The following is an 18,454-nucleotide window of genomic DNA, read 5'->3' as shown; positions in this document are numbered from 1 at the left end:
AGGTGGCCCCCGAAGGGCAGTGCAGGACGGTTGAACTCTAGAATAGGAGAGTTGGTGACCCAGCATTTCCTGATTTGAGCAGTGGGCAGCCCTTTGTTCCAGGCTGTGCTAGGTACATGGTGTAAGCTTTTCTTTTACTCCATACCACCACCCTCTGAGGTCAGGATCAGTACCTGCAAAGACCAGAGATATGAAGAGGTTCACTCAGGGTCTGCAGCTTCTGACACCAGAGCCCAGGATCACAGTATTTCAGACTTTGGGGGTTTTAGTGCTTTCTGCACTAAAACAACTTGGGAACAAGGGTTGTCCAGTAAGCAATGTTCATATCTGCGTTCTGTTTCCACATGAACAAGGTCTGACAGAGTGCTTAGGGCTGATTTTATTCTTTAACAATTGGGGATCAGATACTGAGGACATTATAAAAACGTTTTTTTAAAAAAAGTGAGGGACTTCTTTAGCCCTGCGGTGGTTGACTCTTCGCTTTACTGCAGGGGGCGCGGGTTCGAGCCCTGTTGGGAAACTAAGGGCCTGTATGCTGCGTGTGCGACCCCCCAAAAAATAATAAAAAATTTTAAAAAGGAGACGGCTGCCTTTTTACATCCGGAAACCAAGGAGGGCTGCCTGATCTTTTCTTGTTTCTAAGTGAGAAGAAATGTGGTGCCCGGGAACCCTGTCGCTTTAAGCCTAAGCCCCGGCTCCGGAGGAGACTGGGAGGGCAGCGCAGGGTGCCCGCCTACCTGGAGAACCTGAGCGAGGTGTGGCCGGAGCCGCTGGGATGCGAGGTTGGCGGGGGCGGGCTGAAAGTTGGACAAGCAGGAAGTGAACCGACGGCCGCCTGGGAGGAAACCGAGTAGTCAACGAGTTCAGCTGCCGGCAGGCCCGAGCTGCTTGGAAACATGGTGAGAGAGCTGGAAACGAAGAAGGGGCCGGGGATTACCCAAGGAAAGTTGGTTGGCAAAGTCGAAGGGCTGGGCCAGCGGCTGCCAGAGAAGTTTCTTCTTTGACAGCTTGGCTGCAAATAGGTCTGAGCTGCCTGGGTGGGTGTTCCTGCTCCTTCTCTGCTCCCTCCCTCTCCTGACCCCTGAGCTGATCTGGAGTGGGCTTTGGTGCTTCGGGTGGCTGGAACCTAATTCATCTCCTTCTCCAGCCGCTGCCGGCCGGCGGGTTTTGTGACATTCCTGGGCTGTGCCTGTGCGGTTCCGAAGGCAGAGCCCAGCCTATCGGCTGGAATCCCCCTCTACTTCTCACTTTATCCCTGTACAGAAACCCAAAGAATTTGTCTCTCTACTGAGTCCAAGGAATCTACCACCCCGGGGGAAGAGAGCTGAGGGTTTGTAAAAGACTCAGAAATTGGTTCTCTGCGACAGTTTCGACCCCCACCCCTGATCTGTTTCTGGAAGTCGAGTGGGTCAGGGAGGGAGGAGCTTAACAGTGTTTTCCCCTCCCTGTTCAAAAACCTTATCATGAAGCCTGGGGACGAGGCTACAGCCTGGGAGGACTTGCCCTCCATTTCCCCCAACGCCAAGGCTGTCTGTTTTTTTTTTATACTTGCCTGAGCAGGCCATGGCCTGGTGCTTGCGCGTGGTGCCAAGTGGTGGGGAAAGCAGAAGTTTGTGGCCCAACTGTTCTCTCTCCTGGGGCCTTGTGAGGGACTTGGAGCCTGGTTGCCACAGCTATCAGGCTGCCCAGGAGGCTGGAGCAGCTCTCCAGCCACTGTCTGAGAGAGAGGGTGGGCTTGGTGAGGGTGGTCCGTGCCCAGCACAGGCATTTTTAATGAGGACCTGTGGGACCTGGGAATTTCTTACATAGAGGTGGAGCTGTGCATTGGGAAGTACTGGCTCAGCTGTCTCCTCTTACCCTCTCTGAGGAACAAGGAAGCAGTGGAGAGGGGTTTGGTGGTTGCTTCTTGTTCTGTCAAGGGCCCTGAGAATCCACAAAGAAGTTGGGTCCTGTCTGTCTCCTAACATGGATGGCTCTCACCATCTGGGGCTTATAAAGGCATTTGGTTTTGATTACCCGAGTTCTACAGAAAAACATTTTCTTTGCAAACAGTTCAAGCATTGCAAAAAGCTAAAGTCCACCTCAGGCCTCCCCCTCCTCTGGCCTCTGAGTCTGGATCTCAGTCCCTCCAACTCTTGGCCTAATTAACCCTTTGTGTGGTCGCCCAGGAGGCCAGTGGTGGAGGAGGAGATGACCGTGTGCGGAACCTCAGGGATGAAGTGGAAGGGGTCAAGAATATCATGACTCAGAATGTGGAGCGGATCCTGGCCCGGGGAGAGAACCTGGACCACCTTCGCAACAAGACAGAGGATCTGGAAGCCACAGTGAGATGACAGGGAGCCCCTCACCCTACCCCCTGGGGAGCTCCCCCCCACCCCGCACTCACTCCCAGGGGATGAGAGGAAAAAGGGGAAGGAAGATTACTGGGGGTGTGGTGATCATGGTGGCAGAGTGAAGGAGGGAAGTCTGTCTTTTCATGTGTGCTGGGAATTGACGTGAGCTGAGGCCCCACTTCTGATACTGCTGTACTCCACTGATTGGAATTGGGTTTAATGACAGATTTGGGGGTGCGGGGGTGGATCCATGGAGGCATTTTCTGAGACGGATGGCTCAGTCTGCCTGTGCTTTCTTAGGTTTCTCTCCTATGAAACTGACTTTCCTTTTGAAGGCTGCCCTTGACTCTCATTTGGATCTGGCCATCCCAGGGCAAAAATATTGGCCCCAGAACATCCTCTTAGGGCCGTTGGCCTTCCCCAAGGTTTTTAGGCAGGCGGTGAAAAACTGTTAGAGTCTTGCTGAGCCGGCTTTAAAAAGAAGCTGGGAAGAGCAGTAAAAATCTTTAATCCCAGGCTCTTCTGCTAGCTGAAGGCTAGAATAATATCTCCTACACATCTGGCTAGATATTCTCCTGTCTCTCCAGCTAGAGGCCAAAGCCAGCTGCTCAGGGAAGGAGTGACTCTAATGTTCAGCAGACAGCTGGAGCCTAAGATTCCATGTCCACAGGGAGAGACTGACATGGCTTTTGGAGTCCTGCGTGTAATCTTGAGTATTGCTCATTTAACTTCTGGAGACTTAATGTTTCTGTCCTCAGCCTGATCTGGCGAGCAGGGCCCAAGAAAACAATTTTTGCAACTCATGCTGGGAGAAGGAAGGACACTTACCCTTAACTCCAGCCCCTGTACTGCCCTGACCCCTTCCTCTGGCTTCAGCAGTCCTCATGGGGCCAGAAGCCATAGAATCAGGAAGATATGTCCCCCTGGAGCCGGGACCCCCTCAGCCCGATTGTCTGCCCTCCTAAGGGCAGGTTGTGCTGCCCTTGTCACAAGCCTGGGTAGAAGCACGTGTCAAAAGCCCAGTGTGGAGGGCAGGGCAGGGGTGAGAAAAGAAGGGGGAGGGCAGGGGACCATGAATTCTAAATTTGAACTTGGCCCACCAGATGGTTCTGAAGGTACATTTGTCAAGATAGGAGGACGTAAGCTGTCTTACTTAGCAATCTGTTACCTCCACTTAGCACTTCAATATTTAGATGGACGGCATGTGGGTCTCTGTCTGCCTTATCCCCAACAGTCAGAGCACTTCAAGACGACGTCACAGAAGGTGGCTCGGAAGTTCTGGTGGAAGAACGTGAAGATGATTGTCCTCATCTGTGTGATTGTTTTTATCATCATCCTCTTCATCGTGCTTTTTGCCACTGGCGCCATCCCAACTTAGGGAACCCCTCCCTCCCTGCCCTCCTCCTCGGCCGCCATCTTCCCTGGTGCATGCCAAGGGGGACCCTCTCTCCTGTCCTTCTTCATGTGGAATGCTGCTCGATCCTGCCGCCCCGCACTCTGAAGCCCCCTGTCTGCCCCAGGGAACATCTTGGTCCCCAGAAAGAAAGAGCTGGACTGTGGCTGCATTTCAGGGGTCCTCAGAGTTGGTTGGAGAGACCCAGAGGGCCTAGCACATGGCTGGAAAACTGATGGAACTGAGGGTGGCCAGTGGGCAATAAAGACCTTTCGGTATCCCTATGCGTGTGAGGTCCTTTCTCCCTTTCCACTGTGCCTTTGGCCCTTCTATTTCATTTCTCCCCAGGACACTTTCTGGCAGAACTCTCCCATTGGAGGCCCAAGCTGTTGGAGGGGTAGAGAGCATAGGATTGGAGAAGAAAGATGGAAACTCTGTTTGTTTTTTATCGCCCCTCATTCCATCATGGGTCTCAAGAGCAGGAATTTTCTGGAACTCTTGGAGTATGGAAAATTCAAGGCCTTCCCAGCATTTTAGGGTGGTATATAAAACTCCTAAGTGTCCTCTCTGCATCTTGCCATTGTCTTTCATTCTTTTTCTTTTTTTTGTAAATTTTTGGCTGTGCTGGGTCTTCATTGCTGAGTGGGCTTTTCTCTAGTTGTGGCAAGCAAGGGCTATGCTATAGTTGCGGTGTGCGGGTTTCTCATTGCAGTGGCTTCTCTTGTTGCAGAGCATGGGCTCTAGGGCCTTTGGGTTTCAGTAGTTGCGGCTCCTGGGCTCTAGAGCACAGGCTCGATAGTTGTGACACACAAGCTTTGTTGTTCTGTGGCATGTGGGATCTGCCTGGATCAGGGATTGAGCCCGTGTCTCCAGCATTAGCAGGTGGATTCTTTACCACCAAGCCACCCGGGAAGCCCCTTGCCATTTTTAAAAATTACTTTTTGCTGGAAATGTTAGCTGAGACATGCAGTGTTCCTAGGCAGAGCATTTAGAAATCTAAATCCTCCCCTCCTCCCACCCTCCTACCCCACTATCATCGGCATTTCTCTTCCATGGCCCTGTTGTAGTCTGGAAGGGAGGGGTGGGGGAGGGTAGAGGAACTAATTGCTCTTCCTTCTCCTGTGGTTCTGCAAGTTCTATTTGTCTTTTGTCTGCCACTGTCCTTCTGGAATTTAGCAGAGCCTCTGGGTCTTAGCAGTCCTGAGGGGGTGAGCATCTCTCACCGTGTCGCGTGGCTGGATACAGTCAGTGTCACAGGACAGGGCCTGTGGCTTTCCTTCCCCTCCTGGACAATGGCCCTCTCTGTCTTTGGGCCTCCCTCCTCCCCACCAGGTCCCACCATCACTGTTACTCTCTCCAGTGCCCAGTGCATCTTGGTTTGGGGGGAGGGTTCTTGTCATCTCTGCCCTGTTTGGGGGAAGAAGTCTGGAAGGGGCGGGGTTGAGAGACAGGATTGGGGACTAGTACTGGCCAATCCAGTTCTAGAAGCATGCTCTGAAAACTAGGAAGGGAGGAAAGCACCGAAGAGCCCGTGGGGGGGCAGTCTTGGTCACCATCATGTCCATCCTCTCCCTTCTCGGTCCACTCCTAGACTCAAGGTCCAAGCAACTGGGGTGAGTGGGACCTAGACCTTCCAGGGTGAGGGTGGGGTCTGCTCACAGGGGCCTCAACCTGGGAGAGGGAAGTCAACACCCCCTTCCTCAAGAGGGGCCACATTTGAGATGTTGGGTTGGTATGAGGCCAGGTAGAGAACTGGTTGGTGTTGGCTTCTGTGCAGCAGTTAAAGGAGAGGGTGAAGATGGACAGATTCAACTCAGGAAGGCTCTGGACAGACAGACAAGCCAGCCTCCCTCATCTTCCAACTGAGGAAGCGCATCCCCTCAGGGCAGGGCTGCCATGGCCCATGCAGTGAAGGGGAAATAAAAAGCTAGGGCTAGCACCTTCCCCACTGGAGTCTGTCTTATTGAGGTGAAATTCACAAAACATACAATCAACCCTTTTCAAATGTACAATCTGAGCTTCCCTGGTGGTTCAGATGGTAAAGAATTTGCCTGCAATGCAGGAGACCTGGGTTTGATCAGTGGATCAGGAAGATCCCCTGGAGAAAGGAATGGCTAACCACTCTGGTGTTTTGGCCTGGAGAATCCCACAAAGGAGCTTGGTGAGCTACAGTCCATGGGGTCGAAAAGAATCAGACACAGACCGTGCAACTATCACACACACAAATGTACTATCCAGTGTCAGGCAGTGCATTCATGATACTTATTGTGAATAAACTTTATTCAGTTTCAGAACTTTGGAGGGGTGGGGGTCGGTTTTTGGTTATGGGTGAGTTGCACTCACTAAGGTGGCAGGGACACTGGCCGGGCTCTTCTCTGCATCTCCAGTCCCCTAGCACAGCGCGGGACAATGGCGCTCCTTCGAGCGCCTGTTGAATGAACAAATGATGCCTGTCCAGGTGAACTCCAGGTGAACTCTTCTGCCTGATTTGGATGCAGTTCCAGAGAGGACCCGTTGAGCCCGCGTTCCCGAGCCCACTCCACTCTGACCATTTCATACACAGGACTCCTGAGGTGTAGATCTGACACCAGGCTGATTAGGTGGAGCCCCCACTTCACGATGCAGGGGAATCCTCCCAAGCCGGGCGCCGCCAGCCCCGCGAGAGGCGCTGTGCCCGGATCCCGGGAGCCATAGCCGGCAGCTTTCGATTTGACCCGGTCTCCGTTGCCGCTCAGAGGAGGCGCGCCCCCCGCCCTCTCCGGGCAGGCCCCGCCCCGCCCTCCGCTTCCTCCCGGGCCCCTGGCACTGCGGCCACTTGGGCAGAAGAGCTGGAGCGGGCGAGGCGGCTGCGGCGATGGTGAGGGCCCGGGGCAGGGCAGGGGACAGAGGGCGAGCGTGAGGGTGCGGGGCGGCAGTCCGAAGTCCAAGGGCGGGGGCGTCCTTCGCGACCCGCGCCCGTTCCCCGGCGAGGTGACGACGGCCGGCCGGGAGCCAGGACCCGTCCGGACCCTTCGCTCCCCGCGTGCATCCCGGGAGGGAAAGTACGGAGCTTGCCGGTCCTGGCTGCCCCGCGCCCAGTGAGTGAGCGGGACTTGCGGGAGCAGTTACGCATTGGCTTTCGGAGTGAGACTCCGTGCTGACGTCCTGGTGGCGGCCACTTACACGCTCTGTGACCCCGGGGCAAGTCACTTAGCCTCCCTGAACCTCTTTTTCCGCATGGTGAAGTGGGGTCAGAAGTACCTGCCTGGCTGGGTCCTTAGGAGGTTGAAGGAGATACAATGGCAGAGATCTGTCTGGCGCTCAGAACCTGCTCCTGAGAAGTGGTGGGTAATATGATGACCTCTGCAGCCCTTCCTGGGGCGGTGAGGAGCCAAGTCTGGCCCAGGAGTTGGAAACCTGAGCAGATGGGGTGGTAGAGGCCAGGCCAGTCCTGTGGCAGGGTGTTGGAGGGCAAACTCCTTCTCCTGGGGAAAGAGAAAGGAAGATGTTTACAATAAAATTTCCACGGAAGTTATTAGTGGGGCATAGCTTGACTCCCTTCTAAGCCTTACCTAAGGGACACATTCTTGAGTTGAGTCATCCCCTACTCTGTGCTGTAGACTCTGGCCTCTGTCCCTGCTTGTCATTTCCAAGGCAAAGGTGTCAGAAGCAGGTGGTGTCAGTCGCTTCTCCCCTTCTCTGGAACTCACAGGAAGTTGTGTCCAGCAGGAAGCAGGCTTAGTGCCTTAAAATTCTGCCATGCAGGGACTGCCCTGGTGGTCCAGCAGTTATGACTCTGACCTCCCAATGCAGGGGGCATAGATTTGATCCCTGGTCAAGGAACTAAGATCCTTGCATGGTGCAGCCAAAAAAAAAAAAAGATCCTGCCATGGAGAAGCAGCAGAGGTGTGATGGATGTGGTCTGGCTGGGGGTTGAGATGCCAAGATGGCCTCATCTCCAGGGAACTGGAGACAGGAAGAGGAAGCCGGGCAGGAAGGTAGCAATGAGCTCTAAAGCTGGGCCAGGAAACCGAGGGAGGCCTGGAGAATGGGACAGAGCCTGGAGCCCGTTTCCCAGCATGCAGAGCAAGGAATCAGGCAGGGTTAGGATGGGCTTGCAGCTGGCCCTTAGCACTTGGTGAGAAGAGGAAACTCCTGAAGTGAAGGCTGAGGATGGGATCATTTATTGGGGAGTACTGGAAAACTCTGGGACTCTCACAGGTTCATCTCAGGCAAGTAGTGGATCTGAGCCTGAGACTTGATCTTTCTCCCAACCATCTCCTGGCCCCTTCCCTTCTGTGTTTTCTCTCACTCCTGCCCCTTTGTCCACCCTCGCACTTTCCCTTTCTTCTTCCCATCTGATCCTTCCCTACCTGGTCCTTCTTCCTTTCCCTTCTTCTCCTTTTTTTTTCTTTAATGTTTATTTATTTATTTTTTGCTGCTCTGGGTCTTTGTTGCTGTGCTCAGGCTTTTCTCTAACTGGGGAAAGCAGGGGCTACTCTCTAGTTGTGGTGCACAGGCTTCTCATTGTGATGGCTTCTCTTGTTGCGGAGCATGGGCTCTAGGGTGTGTGGGGTTCAGTAGTTGGGGTGCATGGGCTTGTTTGCTCTGAGGCATGAGGAATCCTCCCAGAGCAGGGACTGAATCCGTGTCTCAACCACTGGACCACCAGGGAGGTCCTTTTCTTTTCTTTGCTGATTCATTCAGTTAATAAGTGTTTCTTGGGCATTTCCCTTGCTAGTCATGGTGAACCAGTACAGGGAATAATAGAGTAGGAATGAAATAGTGATGCGAAAGGTAGAAACTGAGTGGGGAATGACTTGATTCATTCATCTTGTAGATGGTCCTCACTTATGCACTGTGCAAACAGTTCGGGTTTTTGAGCCACGGGCCTTCCTCATTTGCACATAAATTGAGTTGGCAGCATCAAAGGGAGAAGGCAATGGCACCCCACTCCAGTACTGTTGCCCGGAAAATCCCATGGATGGAGGAGCCTGGTAGGCTGCAGTCCACGGTGTCGCTAAGAGTCAGACACGACTGAGCGACTTCACTTTCACTTTCCACTTTCATGGATTGGAGAAGGAAATGGCAACCCACTCCAGTGTTCTTGCCTGGAGAATCCCATGGACGGAGAAGCCTGGTAGGCTGCAGTCCATGGGGTCGCACAGAGTCGGACACGACTGAAGTGACTTAGCAGCAGCAGTGGCAGCAGCATCAAAAGGTCTGATGTGTCTTTAGCCAGTCAGCTAAAGCATTTGACCTCCCTTTACCACCATCCAGTTTAACACAACGGTTAAGAATGTGATCCTTGGAGTCTAAGTCGGTTCAACTCCCAGATCTTCTATTCACTGACTCTGTGACCTTGGATGAGTGATTTAACCCTTCTGAGCTTCGGTTTCTTATAAAACTGGGATAGGGTTACTTTTCTCAGTGTTATGTTGTGAGGCTTTAACGAGATAAAGTGAGCAGTCAGCTAGCAGCTCAGTGCTTAGCTCAGAGTATGTGCCCATTGATTGGGAGCTGTTATTACTGTCAAGATGTAAAACCTTCTCAACAGCCTGCAATGCCTGATGGAAATGCACTAGATGTAAGTTATCAAAGGCCCATGTCAAGTTCTATATATAGGTTAGAAACAATTATGTGAACAAGTTGGCCATAGGGAAGAGCTTGCTTGGCTGTGTATTTTGTAAAAAGATTTGAGTTTTATTAAAAAAAATTTTTTTTAGATTCATTTATTTATTATTTTATTTTATTATTTATTAAAAAAATTTTTTTGAGCATGGTGGGTCTTTGTTGCTTCACGCAGGCTACTCTCTAGTTGCGGCATGTGGGCTTCTCATTGCAGTGGCTTCTCTAGGCGTGTGGGCTTCGGTAGTTGCGGCAAAGAGGATTTATTAACCACAAGTATTGTGTGGTTCCTGGGATCTGACAGCTAAAAAAAAAAAAAACTAGGGAAAATTGGGCTATAGCAATATATGAAGTGTTAGTCCCTCAGCTGTGTCTGACTCCTTGAGACCCTATGGACTAAATCCCACCAGGCTCCTCTGTCATGGAATTCTTCAGGTAAGAATAGTGGAGTGGGTTGCCATTCCCTTCTCCAGGTGACCTTATAACAATAATAATGGCTGTTATTTATTGAGCATTCAGGAATTGTTCTAGGCATTTTATTTCTAATACATCACATGCCTTAGCTAATGTGGGAAATGTTATTGTTACCACTTTATAGATGAGGAAGGGAGGGTCAGAAAGGTCATGTCCCCAGTCGCTCAGCTGTTGAGCAGCAGAGGCAGGGTTTGAAGGTGCTGGCGGCTATAATGCAGGGTGCAGCTCTTAAGCTCTGAGCTCAGGTGTGAACTGACCCAGGAAGGAGTTGATACCCCAGGTCACTGCCTGGGTGGGTCTCTCTAAGGATGACAACCGTGACAGCTGGCCTAGGGTTTCGTAAGCACTAACCAAGAAAAAGGGCAGACAGGAACGTTTGAACGGGAGGTTTTTTGAGAGCTTTGTTTTTCCAAGGAACCAGCTGTTTCTGGCCGGAAAAACCTGAGGGGAGATTTGAGAAATGAAGGAGGCATATTCTGCACACAGGAAAACGGTCTGTCAATTTCCTTTGTAACTACTACCCTCTGTCCCTCAACCCCACCCGCCCGCCACTCTTGGAGGTGCCTCTCACACTTCCTTCCTCTCTCACCCTCCCTCTCTCTCCTTCCACCCTCCCCCAGCCTCCGGACATCTCCACATACCCTTGCTGATGGCACTTCTACATGCCTTCCAGTGGCTTCTGGCCTGAGTTATCTCACTTTCGTCCGTGCCAGTCTACCACCAACACAGAAATTCTCCTCCAGGCTCAGAAACCTACACTAGTTCTTGGTCCATCCATCTCTCCCTTTGGGAGAGCATCCTTGTTTTTTTTTTTTTGGCTACCTCACTCTGCATGTGAAATCCTAGTTCCCAGACCAGGAATCAAACCTGTGTCCCCTGCAGTGGAAGCGTCAAGTCTTAACCACTAAACCAGCAGGGAAGTCCCACTTCTTCTTGACTTTTTGCTGCTTTCTCAGGCCCCACCCTGCCCCTCCACCCTTACCTCTGTCTGGAGTATGTTTCTGTCTGCGTGTGGCAGGAGTGTCCAAGCTCCACCTTATCTGGTCCATCTCGGTTCTCAGGAATCACTTGTCTGTCCGCAACTCCAACACTCTCTATTAGTATCTCATGGTGTGAAGTCATCACTCTCCTCTGATTGTACCATATACATCTCTTTCCCCCAGCCTATAGCCATCTTTTCAAGAACAGCCCCAACTCATTCAGAAAATATTTTCCACGCATCCACTGTGTGCCAAGTGTTATGCTGAGTTCTGTGTGGCAGGAAGCCTGCCCTCTGGTCTCTTATCTCCTTTTAAATCCCACAGTTCTTTATTTTAATCACTGCCGGCAGAGACTCATGCATATAGTGTCCTTTCTGCTCTGCTTGAGAGACGCCAAGGAGGCCCAGAGACTTGAACCTCGGGCCTGTGTGTTCCCTGGAGTGAATGTGTTCCTTCAGGCCTGAGCCCATCTAGGCTCCAGACAGGCCTGACTTTGCCACTGGGGGATGGAGAGTGCAGCTTACAGTGGGAGGCACAGCCAGCTCTCCAGAAGAATGTGACCCAACATCACCCCATGCTGGAGAATAAGATAACAACAGCTGTAGCATTTAGAATAGGAAAAAAAATGACGTGCAGCGTTCCAGTTTCTAGCAGTGGTTCTCTCTCTCTTTTTTTTTTTTTTTAATAGTTTTTATTTATTCATTTATTTTTCTTTTGGCGGCACTGGGTCTTCGTTGCTGTGTGTGGGCTTTCTCTAGTTGCCAAGAGTTGGGGCTACTCTTGAGTTGTGCTGTGTGGGCTTTTCATTGCAGTGGCTTGTCTTATTGCGGAGCACAGGCTCTAGGGCACATGGGCTTCAGTACTTATGGCTCATGGGCTCTAGAGCGCAGGCGCAGGAGTTGCCCCGGGGCATATGGGATCTTCTTGGACCAGGGATTGAACTCGTGTCTGCTGCATCAGCAGTCAGATCCTTTACCAGTGAACCACAAGGGAAGCCCTGGTTCTCATTTTTGAATCCTTCCCAGGTTTTTGCCTTGGACTATTTGAATGTAGGCATGCCTTGGACCATTTGAATGTGAGAGACTCCAAGTAACGGAGTGTAAGCCGCTCAATTGTGTCCGACTCTTTGTGACCCCATGGACTGTTCAGTCCATGGAATTCTCCAGGCCAGAATACTGGAGTGGGTAACCATTCCCTTCTCCAGGGGATCTTCCCAACCCAGGGATCGAACCCAGGTCTCCTGCATTGCAGGCAGATTCTTTACCAGCTGAGCCACAGGGGAAGCCCAAGTAACGGAGACTTGCTGATTATTCATATAGTCGTAATAATAGTGGTGATGGTGGTTGACTCAGGAAAAGATAGAGATGAGTACAACTTCTCAGCTTTCTTCATGATATTTCCTCATTCCCCAACTATGGCTTCCCCGAGTCCGAATGTACCCTTCTATTGTGGTTTGCTGGCCCCCCTTTCGAAACAGGCTGCTTTTCTAGCTCATGAGTAAATATTGACCTACTTGGGTTTCAGATGCCTGCCCCCTCGAAACTCCTGCTGGGTTAGAGAAATACACTGGGGTAACTAACTTGAGCATCAGAGTTGCATTTGGATAAGTTATAATTGGCCCACTCACTGACTCCCTGTGATGGTCAGCATTGTGCGCTGGCCTCCTGGGTCCCCAGGCTGGTGGCAGACAAAGGCAGGACACTGGCCCCTGCCCTCCACATAGGAGCTTGTGGTCCAGTTGGGGAGAGAGGACTCATATACTGGGAATGCTTGGAGGTTATGTGCAAGGCAGCTGCGAGGATCCTGTATGGGGATTCTGAGTAGGAGGTGGCCCTCTGTGACCACCAGATCCCTTTCCTTTTTCTGGTTTTAAGTGGAATTCAGTCAAATGCTGAAATGTCTGCTGCAGACAATGGGCAATATAGTCTGGCAGGAGTGTGAGCTTGGCCCGTGCTCTGTGGGGAGGAGATGAGAACAGGGTTGGGCTCTGGGGGACTGGGCTGGGAGAGGAGGGAGTTGCTGTGGTTTGTTAATCCGCTGGGATTCATCTCCTCCTGGCAGCATGTCTCTGGACTCCAGCCTCCTGCCATGGGTCTCTGCCGGTGCATGTATCTGAAGCCGACTTTCTTCCTTGCTTGTGACCCATGCTTTCTTCCTCTTCCTGACCTCTCCCCCAGCTTGGACCCTGCATCTCCCTTCCCAGTCCTCTGAAATGAACCGGATTCTTTTGTCAGATGAGGCTGCTGCCCAGGCTGGGAAATCCAAGAGCTGAATCCCAGAGAAGACCTCGGCTATAGCTGAAAAGCTGGAGGCCAGAGACCAGGAAGGCCAAGGCTCCCAGGCAGACAGGGAGTCAACTCTGAGCATTGATGCGGAGCAGGGTCAGGCCAGGAGGCAGAACTGGCCTGACCAGTCAGAGGCTGGGGAAGGGAGGAAGGGAGATCTAATCTGAGTGTGTGTCTATGGGGTTAGGCAGAGGCTATATGAGATGTGGTGGTCCAAAATGACCTCTCTAGCTCTGTGGGCTGGATCTCCTCCCTGTCTGGTATGGCCAAGTAGCTCAGTTGCTTGTTCTTCGGCACCTCTTTAGGCCAGTGGGAAATCCCAAGGCAGGTGCACACTGAGTTGAGGCCATCCTAGAACAGGTGGGGCTTCCCTGATGGCTCAGACAGTAAAGAATCTGCCAGCAGTACAGGAGACTCAGGTTCAATCCCTGGGTGGGGAAGATCCCCTAGAGAAGAGAATGGCAACCCATTCCAGTATTCTTGCCCGGAGAATTCCATGGACAGAGGAGCCTGGCGGTCTGTAGTCCACTGGGTCACAAAGAGTCAGACACGACTGATTGACTTTCACTTCACTTCACTTCAAACGCGTGAGCCGAGTGTCTGCTTTGTGGGAGGGTGGGCAGGTCCTGAGAAGGTCTCATCCTGGGGCACCTTAGACGAAGCTGAGATGCTGGAAGTCAAGGCTGACCTAGAACCTGCCTTCTTGGGCATTGTAGCGGGGAACCAAAGGTGAGCCATACACCCCAAGAGACCAGCCCTTCATTCAGCACATATCAGACCCTTATGTGAATAATGCTGTTATAATGCTGTTCCCCTTACTCATACACTGCGCGCGCACGCGCGCACACACACACACACACACACACACACACACACACTGGGGGCAAGGAGGCCTCTGGGTCTCATGGCCAAATGAGGGCCACGTGGGGGCATCACATAGCCCTGACCTTGGGCTTGGTGCCCAGGCAGGGAAAGAGTTGGAGCGATGCCAGCGGCAGGCGGATGAGGTGACAGAAATCATGCTCAACAACTTCGACAAGGTCCTGGAGCGTGACGGGAAGCTGGCGGAGCTGGAGCAGCGTTCAGACCAACTCCTGGACATGGTGTGAGGCCTGGGGAAGCAGAGAGGGAGAGGGAGAGGCTAGGAGGGACCCTCGGAGGGAGCACTCAGACTGTGTCCAGGGCTCTCCTGGCCATGGGTGGGGCCTGACGCTTACCCAAAGGCCAGTGTGGGTTTCTTGAGGGCCCCCTAGCCCAGCTGGCAATGGGTGGGGAGGCCTCATGAAGGATGAAGGCCTTGGTTTGAAGCTGTGGATCGTCCTAAAAGGTTGAAGACTGGCATTGTTAACTGGGAGTGAACCCTCAGGGCTGTGAGTCAAGGACTACACCAGTGTCTAGACCAGGAGTCAGGCTGGGAGGGTCCCGAGACAGGCTTTGTGGAGAAAGGGAGCTGACAGGTTGGGGAGGCTGAGCAAGGAGATAAGGAGACCCCTTGTGGGGATGGGGTTGGTAGGAGGTGGTCTGGGGCTCTGGGGAAACCCCTAACTCCCACCCTGTGTCTGGGGGGTATCTGCAGAGCTCAGCCTTCAGCAAGACAACCAAGACTCTGGCCCAGAAGAAGCGCTGGGAGAATGCCCGGTGCCGGATCTACATGGGGCTGGCAGTGGGCATTGCCCTGCTCATCCTCCTGATTGTGTTGCTGGTCATCTTTCTCCCACAAAGCAGCAAGGGCAGCAGCGCCCCACAGGTCCAGGATGCAGGCCCTGCCTTGGGGCCTGGGGAATGACCCAGCAGGGCCTGGAAAAGAGGCTGAAGAGCCACACTGGCCACTTCTGGTCTTCAGAGAATCCTGGAGTTTGCTCCCCTCTGAGCCACCCCAGTGAACATGGAGGGCAGCCTCAATGTGTGCACCTTGGTTACTTCCTATCATACCACAGACTGGCCCTTGAGGGCAACCTGCTGCACTGGCCATGCCAAGCCAGCCCCACCTGGAGCTTAGTAAAAACCACTGTTTGTGTAAAAACTGGTGTATGTGTGTGTGTGTTTGAGGGCTTCCCAGGTGGTGCGGTAAAGAGCCCGCCAGCCAATGCAGGAGACAAAAGAGATGCGGGTTTGATCCCAGGGTTGGGAAGAATCCCTGGAGGAGGGCACAGCAACCCACTCCAGTATTCTTGCCTGGAGAATCTCATGGACAGAGGAGTCTGGCGGGCTACAGTCCATGGGGTCACAGAGTCTGACATGACTGAAGCGACTTAGATGTGTGTGTTTGAAGATCCTCAGATTGGTTCATCCTGCTCTGCCTCCACCCCCATGGCTACTTAGAAAACAGAAAGTCCCAAAGGACTTCAGCCCTGGGAGGTGACATCTTCTCCCTTCCTCATTGATCCAATCTTACAGACAGATCCCTCTAGGGTGCAGGTGTAAAGATATAACAGCCCCCAAACCAGAACCTTCAACTGGTGCCCTCTAAGTCTGTCTTCCTAAGGATGAAATCTGTTATTCTTCTGAGTTTGGGGCTCTTCAGAGGACCCATAGGATGACAAAGAGGAAGGCACTCCCATGATCTTTATCTCACAAGGCTCTCATCTTCAGAGAGGCTCTTCCCCCTTGGGTACCTCCTCTAGTTTCTGCCCCCAAGTTCTTCCTCAGGCTCTACACCAGATTACAGATGCGGCATGCCTGTATTTTCAGTTGTTCAGTTGTGTCTGACTCTTTGCTACCTCATGGACTCTTCGGTCCATGGGATTTTTCCCCTGAAAGAATACTGGAGTGTGTTGCCATTTCCTACACCGTGGGATCTTTTCCCAACCCAGGGATTGAACCCAAGTCCCCTGCATCTCCTACATTGGCAGGCGGATTCTTTACCACTGGGAAGCCCATACGTATGTAGCAGGTGGCAGGAAAAGGGAAGGGCTTTTTCCTATGTGATGCTGTAAGGTGCAGAGTCACAAAGGATGGCCTGGAGTTTGCCCTATGGGAAAGAATTCGGGCTTTTCAAAGCTCTAGGACTGCACAGGGCCAGGGAGGCAGTGTCTTCAGGACACCAGGAAAGAACATTGGGTAAAGGCCAAGTAAGAAGGAAAGGTCCTACCAAGACCTGGGAAGCAGGGCAGCCACTGCTTGAGCTGCTGCTGCTGCTGTTGCTAAGTCGCTTCAGTCGTGTCCGACTCTGTGCAACCCCGTAGATGGCAGCCCACCAGGCTCCCCCGTCCCTGGGATTCTCCAGGCAAGAACACTGGAGTGGGTTGCCATTTCCTTCTCCAATGCATGAAAGTGAAAAGTGAAAGGGAAATTGCTCACTTGTGTCCGACTCCTAGTGATCCCATGGACTGCAGCCGACCAGGCTCCTCCGTCCATGGGATTTTCCAGGCAAGAGTACTGGAGTGGGGTGCCATTGCCTTCTCCTACTTAACTGCATCTCAAACTCAAGTGTAGGTGGGAAGAGGAACTCAGGGTTAAGTGTATAACAGAAGCAGTTCCTTGTTAGGGGGAGTGAGGGCTACTGAAAAAGAAACAAGAACAAACCCTCCAGTTGTATGGAACTGTACCCTCACATGGAGAAGGCAATGGCACCCCCACTCCAGTACTCCTGCCTGGAAAATCCCATGGACAGAGGAGCCTGGTGGGCTGCAGTCCACGGGGTCGCTAAGAGTCGGACACGACTGAGTGACTTCACTTTCACTTTTCACTTTCATGCATTGGAGAAGGAAATGGCAACCCACTTCAGTGTTCTTGCCTGGAGAATCCCAGGGACGGGAGAGCCTGGTGGGCTGCCATCTATGGGGTCACACAGAGTCAGACACGACTGAAGTGACTTAGCAGCAGCAGTACCTTCACAGTGCATGTTACTTCTGCTAGGCTCACCACCATCAGCCTTTCCTGGGAAAGATGGAGGGAAGCCCCGAGTATTGCACTTAGGCCTACAACACTGCTTAGAGGTCCTGTGGAATTGGACTTGGGTTCTTACATATGTAAAAAGCAATAATGATACTTCTTGTTGTTCAGTCACTAAGTTGTATCCAACTCTTTGCGACCCCATGTACTGCAGCATGCCAGGCCCCGCAGTCCTCCATTATTTCCCAGTGTTTGCCCAAATACATGTTCACTGAGTTGGTGATACTATCTAACCATCTCATCCTCTGCCACCTTCTTCTCCTCCTCCTGCCTTCAATCTTTCCTAGCATCAGTCTTTTCCAATGAGTCAGCTCTTTGAATCAGGAGGCCAAAGTATTGGAATTTCAGCAACCAGGCCTTCCAATGAATATTCAGGGTTGATTTCCTTTAGAACTGACTGGTTTGATCTCCATGCAGTCCAAGGGACTCTCAAGAGCCTTCTCCAGCACCACAATTCAAAAGCATCAGTTCTTTGGCACTCAGCCTTCTTTATGGTCCAACTCTCATAGCTATACATGACTACTGGAAAAACCATAGCTTTGACTGTAATGATACTAGCTCCTGGATAATTGTGAGGAGTATTTATATTTATACCCTGTGTACAATATAAGTGTAATGATTCTAGTTGCCAAATAAATGATAGCTAGCAGCCAAATCATTTAGTACACACACACACACACACCCAGGCCTAGATCAGTTAAATTTGATCTTTGAGACTAAACAACATGTGGAGTTTTTTTGTTGTTGTTGTTGTTGTTTTCCCTAAAGCTGCAACCTCTCCTTTCCTCCTCCAAGAGATTCATGGGTGCCAGAGATGCAAACTACTTATTAAATTCAAGCCACTAATTTTACAGAAGCTAGGGGAAACGCTGAGCAATGGGCTAAAAGATCACACAGATAGGTAGTTCCCTGAGCTGGTAAGGCCTCTGCTCGGGTGGGGGAGTTTACCCCACCTTTTATTATTGTGCCTAACACGGCAGAACTGAATAGGAAAGTTTTGTTTGTTTTGCGGGAGTCGAGGCGGCGTCAAGTGTCTAGTCCTGAACCGACTAGAGCGCAGCGGGTGCTGAAGTGCCCGGCGAGGATGCAGCAGGGCAGTGAGAAGCCCCGACTCCAGGCTTCCCTAGGCTCGCAGAACCTTGACCCCTGAGTCAGCGCCTCCCTCTTTCTGAGAGGCCTGTAAGATCTGACCTGCCGAGACCCTCTGAGCCACAGAGCAGATGGAGGACCCCTATAGCTCAAACAGTTGGCTTCTCAAGATTATGCGACCCACTCACGTCTCCCAGAAACCTACCCTAGACGAGGGGTCCAAGAAGACCGTTTTCTGACCCACCTCGGGCCCTGCCATTGGCTTTAACCCTTGGTCACCTGACTTATTCGAGCCAATAAGAGGTGACAAAATGAATACTTCCTCTTCCTATGTGGCGAAAGAGCCACTGTGTCCGCGTTTCTGGGACTCTGATTGGTCGCCCTCCCTCAACTCGCTAG

General features: G+C 52.0%; 2 protein-coding genes across 2 annotated transcripts; both read left to right on the top strand.

Moving 5' to 3' along the window:
• Positions 1-750: 750 nt before the first annotated feature.
• VAMP8 (vesicle associated membrane protein 8) lies at positions 751-4,010 on the top strand. Its single transcript, XM_019970330.2, has 3 exons — positions 751-899; positions 2,169-2,324; positions 3,568-4,010. The coding sequence occupies exons 1-3, from the start codon at positions 897-899 to the stop codon at positions 3,709-3,711; spliced, it is 303 nt and encodes a 100-aa protein (XP_019825889.1). The 5' UTR covers positions 751-896; the 3' UTR covers positions 3,712-4,010.
• A 2,423-nt stretch (positions 4,011-6,433) lies between these two features.
• VAMP5 (vesicle associated membrane protein 5) lies at positions 6,434-15,095 on the top strand. The gene is made up of 3 exons (XM_019970329.2): positions 6,434-6,583; positions 14,038-14,175; positions 14,649-15,095. Exons 1-3 carry the CDS (start codon positions 6,581-6,583, stop codon positions 14,856-14,858), a joined length of 351 nt encoding a protein of 116 aa, XP_019825888.2. The 5' UTR covers positions 6,434-6,580; the 3' UTR covers positions 14,859-15,095.
• The last annotated feature ends 3,359 nt before the right edge of the window (positions 15,096-18,454 follow it).

This window comes from Bos indicus, chromosome 11 (assembly GCF_029378745.1).
Source record: "Bos indicus isolate NIAB-ARS_2022 breed Sahiwal x Tharparkar chromosome 11, NIAB-ARS_B.indTharparkar_mat_pri_1.0, whole genome shotgun sequence".
Classification (NCBI taxonomy): Eukaryota; Metazoa; Chordata; class Mammalia; order Artiodactyla; family Bovidae; genus Bos; species Bos indicus.
This window is presented reverse-complemented; position numbering and strand designations above follow the sequence as displayed.

What these genes read in the sequence shown, in the direction of transcription:
- VAMP8 (XM_019970330.2), top strand. An exon ending in CAGAGGATCTGGAAGCCACA is followed by an intron (nt 2,325 to 3,567) that starts GTGAGATGACAG and finishes TATCCCCAACAG; the next exon opens with TCAGAGCACTTCAAGACGAC.
- VAMP5 (XM_019970329.2), top strand. An exon ending in CAGACCAACTCCTGGACATG is followed by an intron (nt 14,176 to 14,648) that starts GTGTGAGGCCTG and finishes GGGTATCTGCAG; the next exon opens with AGCTCAGCCTTCAGCAAGAC.